General features: G+C 41.3%; 1 protein-coding gene across 1 annotated transcript in view; it reads right to left on the reverse strand.

Moving 5' to 3' along the window:
• Positions 1 to 7,493: 7,493 nt before the first annotated feature.
• Positions 7,494 to 13,565, reverse strand: part of TSHR (thyroid stimulating hormone receptor) — a 101,527-nt gene continuing 95,455 nt past the window's right edge. Inside the window, exons 9-10 of the mRNA XM_005860141.2 lie at positions 11,828 to 12,016; positions 7,494 to 9,331 (exon numbers count right to left, since the gene is read on the reverse strand). Of these exons, the coding sequence (XP_005860203.1) occupies positions 7,927 to 9,331; positions 11,828 to 12,016 (1,594 nt within the window). The 3' untranslated portion in view covers positions 7,494 to 7,926. The remainder of the gene's footprint in view (positions 9,332 to 11,827; positions 12,017 to 13,565) is intronic.

The following is a 13,565-nucleotide window of genomic DNA, read 5'->3' on the forward strand; positions in this document are numbered from 1 at the left end:
AATGATGATAAATAAGTTATATAGTATGTTTGGAGATGATAAGCACAATAGAAAAAAGAAAAATAGAGCAGGATAGGGGAAATCAAGATTCCAACATAAAATAAGCTAGAATTTTAAGTGGGGTGGTCAGTACAGGACTCATTAAAAAGATGCCATTTGGGCAAAGAGCTGATGTAGGTGAGTGATTTACCTATAGAGCTATTTGGGGGAAAGCAGTCCAGACAGAGGTGAGCCAATGCCAAGGTCTGGTTAGGGAGTCTGTTGGTATGATCAAGGAACAGCAGGAGGACAGAGCAGTTGGAACAAAGTCAACAAAAAGATGAGTTATAGGAAATGAAAACAGTAAGGCAATCGGGGCCAGATCACATAGGCCTTGTTGGCTACTCTGAGGACTTGGGCTTTTGCTCAGAGAGAACTAGAGAGCCACTTAAGAGACTTTGTGCAGAGGAATGACCTGATCTGACTTAAGTTTTAGAAGGACCATTCTAGCGGATCTGTTGAGAATACACCAGAGGTTGGCAAATTGTTCTGTGAAGGGCTGGAGAGTAAATGTTTCAGGCTCTGTGGGCTGTGCATCTCACAACGATTCAGCTCTGCTGTGGTAGCACAAAAGTAGCCTCGGACAATATGTGAATGAATGACTGTGGCCGTGTTACATTAAAACTTTATTTATGGACACCAACATGTGAATTTTATGTAATTTTCATGTGCCTTAAAATTTTCTTCTTTTGATGTATTTAATCATTTAGCTCTTAGGAGGTACAAAACCTGACAGTGGGCTCAATTTGGCCAGTGGGCAGTATAATTTTTCAACCCCTTAAATAGACTGTCAGGGGCCCTGACCAGTTTGGCTCAGTGGCTAGAACGTCAGCCTTCAGACTGAAGGGTCCAGGGTTCGATTCTGGTCAAGGGCATGTACCTTGGTTTTGGCTCGATCCCCAGTAGGGGGTGTGCAGGAGGCAGCTGATCCATGTTTCTCTCTCATCAATGTTTCTAACTCTCTATTCCTCTCCCTTTCTCTCTGTAAAATCAATAAAGTATATTTAAAAATAATAGGCTGCCAGGGGACAAGAGAAGAACAATGGAGACCATTTAGTAATCCAAGGAAGAGAGCTGACCGTAATACAGACCAAGATGATAGGAGTAATGGTCTAAGAAGTGGTTATTTTCTAAATATCTTTTGAAAGTGAAACCAAAAAGACTTGATGATTTGGATGTGGGGTGTTAGAGAAAGAAAAGAATCAAGGAAGACCTCATGATTTTGGTCTGAGCACCTTTAAGTATGCATTGCCATCAACCATGATGGAGAAGGCTGGAGGTGAAGTGGGTTTTGGGGTAGAAGGTCAAGAGTCTAGTTTTGGATATGTTGACTTGAGATATCAAAGTGGAGATGGTGAGGAGGCTGATGGATAGACAAGTTTGGAGTTTGGAGAAAGGTCTGGTCTGGACATATGCTTTTGGGAATCATGACAAAGAGATAGTATTCGAAGACTGCATGAGATCACCTAGGGATCAAGTGTTGATAGAAAAGACTGAAGAACCAAGGACTAAACCCCAGAGTATCACACCATTATGAGGTTGATACAAGGAGAGAAAGCAGCAAAGGCCGCTGAAAAGCAGCAGTGAGTGTGGTAATTGTGGTATTTCTCTGGAAGCAAAGGGAAGAAAGGACATTAATGAGGATGTAGTGAACAATGTACCAGTACTACTGATAGATCAGGTGAGATGAGGGCAGAAATGTGACCATTGGATTTAGCAACATGGACTCCTGGGTGACCATAATGAGATCGGTTTCCATGGAGCTGTGGGATGGAAAACCTAGTTAGAGCGGATTTAAATGAGAATGGGAGGGATGTAATTTGTAGTAGTGAGTAAAGGCAACTCTTTTTTTCCTAATTTTGTGACAAAGGAGCCAAAGAAATGATGGGGGAGAAGTGGAGTCAAGAGGAGATTTTTTTTTTAAACATGGGAAAAACAATGTAATGTTTCTATGCTGATCAGAGTACCAACAGAGGAGAATCCCAAGTATGGTAACTTTATTATTTTACAGTAACTTAAGGAGGAAAGTCTAAACTCCACTTATTAGGAAATTGACATCCTTGTCTATAATTATCCAAGGTTTATAATATACAGATGACATAAAAACTCTAATTTAGTTAGAATGACTACTTATAAAACTTTTTGATGTTTAATTGAACAATTTTATTTGCCACTTTAGAATTTAGAAGAACTTTTTCTTTTGTGATAAATTGTATGACCCAATTCTTTTTAAAAAGCTGAGCTGAGGGGGGGGGGGGGGGGGAGGGTTGGAGAGGGAGGGGAGAGCACATGTAGGAGTTGACCAATGGGTACATAGATGGGTGGAACAACAGGTTGATGTTTCTCTCCCTACCTCTCTCTCTAAAACAAACTAACATAATTTTTTAAAAAGAAGCTGAGCTGATGCCTAATTTTCCTCTTTATTAAATTTTCTTATAACAGAAGCATTTGATATTATTTCACCGACCATAGAACTATCATCATTAACCTTATTTACCAGTAATTTTATTATCAACAAAGTGATGATAATTCTTCCCTTAAAAAATGTTTCTATATGTTAAAGCCAATACCAATTTCTTCACTTTGTCCCCCTCTCCCCCTACTTAGTTACTTCACAGTCAGAAAAATACAATCTACTAGAAAACAAATCAGTTGTCAAATTCCAAGTTTCCACTTAGCACTTAGTTGACAGCTCTCAGAGGGCTTTGTAATTGGAAAGCCAAAATAACAGAAATAGTTAATTGGGCTCTAGCTGAGATATTTCAAAAGAAGTTTCCAAACATCTCTGTGCAATTAAGACCAACATTTGATAACTGAATTTTCCAGCCTGTTAGTGTCTCCCTAAACTTAGTCTTTGAATAAATGGACAAATTGAGCTTTGCCTTTCAATTAATTATCATTTAAATTAGAACATTCCTTAATACATAAGAGTACTTTGTATAAGACAAAGCTGAGGATTACCTTAGCATGTTTGAGGAGGTTCATTCAATAAAACCTAAATCTTGGCTAGTATGGCTCAGTTGGAGCATAATACAGTATATTGAAAGGTCATGGGTTCAATTTCTGGTCAGAGCACATACCCAGGTTGCAGGTTTGGTCCCTGGTTGGGATGCATACAAGAGGCAACCAATGGATGTTTCTCTCTCTTTCTCTCTCTCTCTCTCTCTCTCTCTCTCTTTCTCTCTCTCCCTTCCTCTCTCTAAAAATCAATAAACATATCTTCAGGTGAGGATTTAACAAAAATCTTAAAGCAAGTAGGTGGATTAGATGCTTCTGGACATTTCCTCGAACCATTGATTTTGTTGTGGTTGTTATTAACATAGCAAAAATTAAAGAATCCTTCCCTGGACATGGTGGACAATACTCATTGCTCCAAGAGGCACCCATATAAGTATGAAATTATTAGCCTCTGCATTTCTTTTTCAGCTATCTGGGACACATGATAAGAAGCACCAGCTACAGGTTTATTTCTCATCATATATAATTACCATCTGTACTCTGAGACGTTCAACCATTCCTGCTACTATACTCTGCCCTTCTCACTGTTTCTATTGCCAGTCTATGAAGGTGATTCTTTTTTTTATATATATAAAATATATGATTTATTGATTTTTTACAGAGAGGAAGGGAGAGGGAGAGGAATAGAGAGTTAGAAACATCGATGAGAGAGAAACATAGACTTGGCTGCCTTTTGCACACTCCCTACTGGGGATGTGCCCGCAACCAAGGTACATGCCCTTGACTGGAATCGAACCTGGGACACTTGAGTCCGCAGGCCGACGCTCTATCCACTGAGCCAAACCGGTTAGGGCTGAAGGTGATTCTTGAAAAGGTTCTGAATATATCCTAAATGCAGCATCAACCACCACTGACCCCTCTCCCCTTTTTAATGGTGGCATGAGGGGCATAGACGTGTCATTTTTAGGATTCAGAGAGGGGTAGAATAGCATGAATGGTTAGAGAGGATATTGGAATTAAGATAGGATGGAATGGTTGGTGTAAGTTGAGGGTCTTCCAGATGGTAGAGTGTGGCTGCAGGGTGATTGGGTTTGGAGGCAACTCACAGGTACCATGTAGGCTGGGTGGTCAAAGAGTTAAAGAAGCAGAAGAAAATACTCTAATTCCTCCAAGTAATGCTCCCACTAGTGGCTCAGCTGCACTAATTAAAATGACATCAAGTAGCAACTTGGATGTCTGGGAGGACCTCTGAGTGCCAGAGGTGTGTGCTCACTTTTTCCCTCTCTCCACACTGGCCTGCAGATGGTGAAAACAGGTGTGATGTCAGCCATCTCCTCTTTCATCTGGACAGTGGCACCAATTGGTCAGGGTATCTCATTTCTCCAACATTTGTTGAAGCTATTACTACTTCCCCTCATTCTTCTGTCAGAGTGCTTAAGGAGCATTTTGAGAAATATCTGGGCCTAGATAGTGAAATGGTTCTATTTGTTATTAATAACAAATCCTAGGAGTCCCATATTCCCACAGATACACAAATCACTTGCCAATAGCATCCAGATTGACATCTAAATTTGTCCTCTATCGTTCCGGAAGCCTTTCCCCATACTGTCTGGGGAACTTAGGTGGAATGTAATGAAATTTAAGCCTGGGATTTGCTAAAAAAAAAAAAAAAAGAACACTGATGACACCATACTAGTCTTGTTTTTCTCAAACCTTTACCTCATCTATTTAATATGGCCCTTGCTGAGAAACTTTTGAGTGTAGTCTGGTAATTGTGGTTCATTTATATTTTGAATGAGATTGAGGATGGTTAAAGTGAGCAGATGTTTTCTGTCTTCTTCCCCAACTCGCCTTTCCCTGACAGGGGGCAGTGATGATGCCTCTGTGTCAATGTCCAGGCTTCATTTTGTGATGTGAAAGCTGGAAATGGAAAATGGGTTGGTTTTCTTGCCCCTTGTCCTCTGCCACAGACCAGGAACTTAGCTCTATCTATACCAATCATTCCTGGTTTTAAAAGATCAGTTTCTTTCTTTAAAATATATATCTTTTATTGATTTCAGAGAGGAAGGGAGAGGGAGAGAGAGATAGAAACATCAATGATGAGAGAGAATCATTGATTGGCTGCCTCCTGCATGTCCCATACTGGGGATCGAGCCCACAACCCAGGCATGTGCCCTGACCGGAAATCAAACCGTGACCTCCTGGTTCATAGGTTGACATTCAACCACTGAGCCATGCCTACTTTGAGAGTATTTTGAGAAGACACTCTTGAACAACATGAAAACTTTAGGACAAGAACTTGTCTTTTGTCCTCACTGATTTGAGTCTATTTTCTAGTAGTTGAAAGTCACCAGATAAAGTGAACTCTGACCAAGTCTTATAGATTTATTATCTTCATTGTGTGCTATTTATATTCCTAGGGTTAATACTTATCATATTTTTTTCCCTTAGCCATCACTGCTGTCAAAGTATCATAATATATTATGAATTGTTTCACATAAAGAGCATTTAAAATAAGGATACGATGTTATACTGAAGTTATTGATAGTTGAGAATGTATTTATATGGATTTGTTAGTAAATGTACCAATTGTTTTTTTCCTGTGTTTAGTTTGTTTGTTTTTAATCCTCATTTGAGAATATGGTTTTATTGATTTTCAGAGAGAGAAAGGAGGTGGGGGGCGGGGAGAGAAACTTCAATGTGAGAGAGAAACATTGATTGGTTGCCTCGCATATGTGCCCCGACCAGGGATCAAACCCACAACCTAGGTATGTGCCCTGACTGGAAATCAAACCCACAACTTTTATTGTTGGAACGATGCTCCAACCAACTGAACCATCTGGCCAGGGCTTCCTCTTTTTAGTTTTAACACATATAATGGTAACCTTAAAAGAAGTTCACAAATTATAAAAATCAATACTCTAGGACCCAACATAGTCATTTCCCAGGAAGAATTTTTATTTCATGTTGTGAATGCAAATTTTAGTAACAATTCTGTTGAAGTTACTTTTCTAGGACTGTTATCAAAGTATTATTTCAACTACTCAAGATAAAACACATTATCAGAATATGATATTTCAAAACGTCACAAGTGAGAAACCACTTTCCAAAAGGTAACACATTTGTTTAATTTCACTAGTAACAAGTGAACTGGTGGATAAGTCATGATTTTAGGTGTGTATGATATTTCTATTAAGATATCCACGTTACAGGGATGATCAGAAATGGGTATGGCTATAGAGAGATTCCAGGTGAATCAGTGGATCACCTCTGGGGGCCCATTGGGCCCACCAACCCTATTCCACAAACTTAAAACAACAAAATCTTTTAATTCATGGTGTGGTTTTAACTCATGGGTGGTTCATGAGCACTGAGAACCAAATGCATCTCTGCTTGGGAAGAAATTAAGGGGCTGTGTTGACAGATAACTTGGAGAGTACCTCTACAGATGAAGATCTTGACCATTTTAAGTAAGGAAGCACTGCTAGGGAATAGCATTTCATGTCCAGTGATCAACAGGGTTGGAAAGTGCTGGTACTTTCTAGGAGAAGAAACTTCTCTTGATAGCTTTAGGACTGTATTGTGAGTTGGAAACAGCTAAGTAAAGAAACCAATCCCTGAAGACAAGTTAAATGTTTTCGAGTGAATTTGCACAGTGAAACAGTAACTCTAAATAATCAAAATTTGCAAAACTATTTTTTTCTATTATATGAATGCAATCTGTTTTGGCCTGATAATTATAGCTGTAGGTCTAGTAATTAGATGAATGACTCAGATCCACCCCAATATGGTCACTCAGTAGAATTATTGGTACAAACCAAAAATGAAACAAATATTTGTTTCATAACCAAATATGAAATAAACAAAATATTTCCTGGGTTATATGTCTAGGCTCCAAAGAGAAGAGATGGCATCCCTAAAGATAGGAAAAACAGAATCTTCTTTCTTATATTTCTCTTTCTCTTTGTCATGGAAACAGGTTTTAAAGGAAAGGGATGTACATAGAGTTTTAAAACTGGAAGAGGCCACCAAGCTCCTTCATTTCTACAGACTTCTGAGACCACATGATTTGCCTGAGGTTCAACAGTAACCTGGTCTTCAGTCTGCTTTATTAATCAATGGGCGATTTAGTGTTCTCTGCTCATAATTCCTACTTGTTGCTACTTAGAAATATTTATTAAGTTCACGTCTTTTAGGCTATGAGACTAGCCAAGATGAGCAATTTTTTGTTTGCCTGGCCACATAAGCTGAAATCCTGCCAGTTTTTCTGGGCAACACATAACAGTTGGGTTACATCAGGTAGGACTTGGTGAAGAGATGATTAATAGTTTCAGAGTCTGAAAAAACAAAGCTAAGCCTTCCCCCTCCTTCATGTCTCATAATAGCCATTTCTTGTGTGATGTCCTGTTTGACTTCTCACTTTCAAGGAACTCAAACTCCCTCTGGCTATATCAGGAAACATGAAGTTGGGCTGAGCCAACATGTGGCTGATTTTGTGATTGCCAACCAAGTTCATCCTTTTGCCATCTGTTGAATCTTTAGTATGAAATGCTGTATAAAAGTGAGAAGCTCAGTGTTGAAATGGATGAGTTGATGTTTGTGGAGCATCTTACACAATGTCATCCCTGCATTTAGCATCAAACAAGCCTTCCAGAAAGTATAGATTGTTTTGATATCACCGGGGGTTTGGATATACTGGTAGCCTCTCTTCCTTCTTGTGTGTGTATGGGGGGTGGGGTGGGGTGGGGTTGGGGGAGGGATGATTAGTTTAATGCTAGCTCCTCTCGGGAGATGAACTCTTGCCCCATGAAATGTCACCTGCACAATAGCTAGGTAAGCTGGCTTGTGTGTGTCAAGGGGTTAGAATTCATGTTCAAGAAACCAGCCTTTTATAAGTCCCCTTAACACTGTGAGTAGTATAGGGTCAGCTTACAAAACTGTTTGCTTATATTCTTTTGACATTTGGCCCTGTTTATTTGGGGTGAGATGGGACTTTTCAAGCAGTTCATAGTCCTCCTGTATGTTGGGGAGACTTTGCCTCGTGTCTTGGGTGCCCTTTTGGACCTGAATATCAGTCCTGTTCTTCGGAGAAACCCTCTGGCCCCGGTATGCCTGAGCCTGGCGTTTACAGATGCCAAACTTACTGAGGAGGATAAATACGTCCCGCTGGAAGGTCTTGGTGAAAATAGCGTAGAGGAATGGATTGGCGCAGGAGTTAAGTGGATAAAAGAGAACCAGTAAGATTTTGGAGTTGGTAACCGTGATAAGAGGCTTGTTCATAAGAGCTGACAGAGCATAAAATGAGATGGGGGCCATGCACATAAAGTCAGTGAAGATCAAGACAGCCATCCTTTTGGCAATTTTGGTGTCTTTGTCCCCTGGGTTGTACTGGGGATTTCGGACTGTGATGTAGATCTTCACGTAACAGAAGCAAACGATGATAAAGGCAACTATGTTGAGCAACAGGACAAGGATAATATATGCCAGGGCAAGAGGGGTCTCGGTGTCCATGGGCAGGCAGATGCTGACTTTGGCATAGCTGCTGATTCCCACCAAAGGGAGCAGGGCCAGCAGGAAGCAGCAAACCCAGCCCCCAACCATGATGGCATATGCATGCCTGAGGCGGATTTTCCGGTCCAGGCGCATGGCGAAGGTGATGGCATACCAGCGCTCCAGGGTGATGACTGTCAGTGTATACACTGACAACTCACTAGCAAAGACGGTGAAGAAACCAGCCGTGTTGCAGCCGGGGCCTGTCTGCCAGTCGATGGCGTGGTTGTAGTACTCAGATTGAGTGTAGAGGTCTACGGAGGCAATGAGGAGTAGATACATCCCCATGCAGAAATCTGCAAAGGCCAAGTTGCACATGAGAAAGCGCGGGACGGTCAGTTTGTAGTGGCTGGTGAGGAGGATGACCAGGACGAAGACGTTGCCCAAGAGAGCCAGAAGACTAACAAACCACACCACAATTCTCAGGAATTTGTAGCCCATTATGTCTTCACAGGGATTGAACTCATCTGACTTGGGGGTACACACCATGTATTCATTGCCCCCACACACTATGTAGTCATAATGGTTATCAAAGGCCTGTAGGGTCTCTTCCTGTGGGTTTTTGAGCTTCTGGCCAAACCCAATGATCTCATCTTCTTGCTCTTCAAAGAAGACATAATAATGAGAGTGGGAATTCTGGAACTTGTTTTCCCTGTACCCAGCACTGTGGTCACCTGGATCGTCTTCATATTCCTGGTAGAAGGGACCATTCAAAGCATTCACAGACCTTCTCTGACGCAGGCTCTGAATACTGCTCTCATTACACATTAAGGAGTCAAGGATTCTGCAAGGCAACAGAAATAAGTCACCGCTTGCTGAAAACCCACTAATGGGCCCCACAACATGTAGCAAAAAGATTCTATATGACCTGGTTAGGTCCACCTCTCCTACGTCATTTCCTATTACCCTTCAAAAACTATGCTCCAGTGAACTGGCCCTTATTTCTCCTCTGCAGCCAGTTCAAGGCCATTAGTGAGAGAAAAAGCATGGATGCTGGAGCCAGTCTGCCTAGGTTAGGACCTGGCTTCACTATTTACTAGCTGTTTCACCTTGGGCAGGTCTATGAAATTTGGTTTATCCTATTTATAAACAGAATCATGAAATTATCTATTTAATATATTTTTAAAGCTCTTATACAGCACCTGGAACATGGTTGGTGCTATATATGTGTCGGTTATTGTTGTTATTCCTATTCAGAGCTTTAGAACACCATGTTCCCTTTGCCTGAAAACTCATGACTGCTTCTACTCATTATTCAGTTTTAAACTCAACTGTCCTTCTGTCCCTGATCTCTTATTTTTATTTATTTATGTTTAAAAAATATTTTTATTGATTTCAGAGAAGAAGGGAAAGGGAGAGAGAGGTAGAAACATCAATGATGAAAGAATGGAACCCTGACCTCCTGGTTCCTAAGTCAATGCTCAACCATTGAGCCACTATGGCCCGGCTGTCCTGATCTTAGATAAATTTTCCTACCCTTGTGTTTATTTCCTTCATAGCATTATCTGATATCTTACTTGTTTGCTTGTTTATTTTCTGACTTCCCCTACTAGAATGTAAATAAAATATTCTTGCCTGTCCTATTCACTGAACAAATGAGTAAATGGACAGTATCATGCAGGCATGCTTGTCGAGTAAGACTTAGTTTATTGTTAACCTATCAGACTGACATCAAAAGAGATTCTTTAACTTGCTGGGCAGATGTTGATTCATCTCTTGGGTTAAATGCCAATGGGCTGCCTATTCCAACCTGTTTGGAGGTTAACGGGAAATCTGGACCCTGCCCTTATACAGTTCATTAGCCTCCCACCCATCCCTGGTCCTTTCCTACTCTGGGCCACATGACATCAGTATAGAGCCTGCTATCAGCACCCCCATACCCCACTCCTAGTTTTCTGTAGATGTTATGCCCGCCATTGACCTTTGCACAGCTGCTCAACTTTTCTACTTTCTTCTGCCCACTATTAGATCCCGAATTATTTCCCAATGCAAGTATGAATGCAGAATGTCAACCAGTAGATATTATTTAGAGACAGAGAACACACTATACCAGTGATGGCGAACCTTTTGAGCTCGGCGTGTCAGCATTTTGAAAAACCCTAACTTAACTCTGGTGCCGTGTCACATATAGAAATTTTTTGATATTTGCAAACATAGTAAAACAAAGATTTATATTTTTGATATTTATTTTATATATTTAAATGCCATTTAACAAAGGAAAATCAACCAAAAAAATGAGTTCGCGTGTCACCTCTGACACACGTGTCATAGGTTCGCCATCACTGCACTATACTAATAAATGACGGCAGTATTAGGAAAATGGGATTGCATGAGACACGAAGGGGGAAATAATACAGAGTAAAAGTGTAGGTGAGGACAAGATTCAGTGAAAGCATGGAGAGAAAAAGACCATCCCTCTCCCAGCTGGTGGCTCAGTGGTTAGTGTCAACCTATGAACCAGGAGGTCACGGGTTCAATTACCAATCAGGGCACATGCCTGGGTTGTGGGCTCGATCCCCAGTGGGAGACGTGCAGCAGGCAGCCGATCAATGGTTGTCTCTCATCAGTGATGTTTCTATCTCTTTCTCCCTCTCCCTTCTTCTCTGAAATCAATTAAAAAAAAAAAAAAGACCATCCCTCCTTTGCAGCCTGATCATAAAATAATACACATTGAGAGCTTATAATATTCCAGGTTATTGTGATAGGTGTTTTCTATTCAGTTTCTCATGTAATCTTCTCAAAACCTTTTTGAGTGATAGCATTATGATCTCCATTCACAGAGGCTCAGGGAGGTTAAGTAGGCTGAGATAACACAGTTAGGAAGTGGCAGAGATGGGGTGCAAACCCAGCTGATTCCAAAGCCCCCACATATGTAACCAGTAAGCTGTGACCTTTGCAAAGCCCTGATTGACCAGGTAACACAATTACTTGTGTTTCTAAGTTTGTCCTTGGAATTGTGGCATCTAATGCATGTTGCATCTGGAGGCCATGCAATCTAATCTTGATAAGATTTCTACATGATCTGGTCATTCCTCTCTCTCCTATGTCATCTCCTAGTCTTCTCCCCTCCCCTGCTGTGCTCCATTGACCTTGGCCTTATTTCTCATCTGTAGCCACGTTGAGTCTGCATCATTGTGTCCCATGGATTTCATGTTTCTTGTGGATATTTCCAATTCTTTCCACATGGTTTTCAAACCACAAAGCTTCTTCCCAGGACCCAGAAATTAATACAGCTTTTCCCAAGGCCTTTTGTTGCTTATCCCAGACACCTGCCACTTACCCTCTGATTTTCTTCTGATTCTTAAAAGCACAGCAGTGGCTTGGATAAGAAAGGTCAGCCCGTGTGAGGTGGAGGAAATTCAAGGAAATTGGAAGTTTCTTTAGAGTCCAAGTGTTTCTTGCTATCAGTTCCTTGAGGTGCTCCAGGCCTTTGGAAGGCAGGGCAGTAACACTGGTATAAGAGACATCCCTGGCGGCGGGGGAGGAGAAAACAGAGTCATACAGAGAGGTGGTGAGCATCCAGAGCCTCTAACTGTTGCCCAGAAAGTCAAAGAAGCCCGGGATTAATGTAAAATTCACAGGCTCCTTTCTGTTACTGAATATACACTCTGAGTTTTTATATACAGCCACTGGTCTAAGAAAGGATAGTAGGCTTCTAAGTGATAGGTGACAAGGGTCTCTCATTTTTATTGCTTGGAACTCCGGTATCCATCAATACAATAACTGTTTAGCAGACATTATATTTTATCCATCGCAATACATACAAACTTTTGGAGTCAAGGACAGACATCAATTCTACTCTGGAAATCTATACCTATAGCTACTAAAGGGTTTCAAGAGGCAAGAGAAATATATTTGAACAGGCTCAAAGGGGCCAAAATTGCTCTCAGTCTCTGTGGGGAATGGGGTTTTGGGTTTAATGAACTGCTCAATGATACAGATCAACACCAATATCATGAAAATCTCCTGAAGATGCAGAACCTGGGAGTCATACCAGTTGCATGGTGAATTCATGAGATGAGAGAGAGAGAGAAACATTACGGTTGCCTCCTGTACACATCCCAACTGGGGATCAAAATTCCATTTTCCATCTTTTTAGGGAGATTTCAGGAGGCAGATGAAATAAAAGGTTATGCTGAATGCACTATTTTTGACTTTATTTTCTGTAATAATTACCAGTTTTATTTCTCTGGCTAAGATATGCAGAAGTGATTTGAGGTTTATATTTTAACTAGAGGCCCAGTGCACAAAATTCATGCATGGGTAGGGTCCCTAAGCCCGGCTGGTGATCAGGGCCGGCCTGTGGGGTGACCGGTGGGGCAATCAGGGGGCACCTGCTGGTACCCGCCTTGGCTGGCTTGGGGCCTGAGGGCTGGGGGCAGCTCCTGCATTGAGTGTCTGCCTCCTGGTGGTCAGTACACGTCAAAGCAACCAGTCGTTCCACCTGTTGTTCTACTGTTTGGTCGATTTGCATATTAGGCTTTTATTATATAGGACTAGAGGCCCGTTGCACGAAGAGATTCGTGCAATAGGCCTTCCTTCCCCTGGCTGCCGGCACCGGTTTTCCTCGGGCAACCGGGACCCAGGCCTTCCCTCGGCTGCAGCGGAGAAACCAAGCCTCTTCAGTCTTCACTCATCTTCAGTCTTCAGTCTTCACTCGGGCTGGAGCCTTCAGTCTTCGCTCCGCGCCTGCATATGAAATTAACCTCCATCTTTGTTGGGTTAATTTGCATACACATCCTGATTGGCTGGTGGTGGGCATAGAGTGACACCAATTTGCATGTTTCTCTTTTATTAGTGTAGATAGTTTAGAGAAGAAATCAAGAGTTTAGGAGAAGAAATAAAAGGCATCCAAATTGAAGAGAAGAAGTAAAATAGTCATTATTCGCAGATGACATGATATTGTACATAGAAAACCCTAAAGACTCCATCAAAAAATTGTTAGACTTAATAAATGAATTTGGCAATGTAGCAGGATACAAAATTAATGCCAAGAAATCAATGGCATTTTTATATAC

This window comes from Myotis brandtii, unplaced genomic scaffold, assembly GCF_000412655.1.
Source record: "Myotis brandtii unplaced genomic scaffold, ASM41265v1 scaffold132, whole genome shotgun sequence".
Lineage (NCBI taxonomy): Eukaryota > Metazoa > Chordata > Mammalia > Chiroptera > Vespertilionidae > Myotis > Myotis brandtii.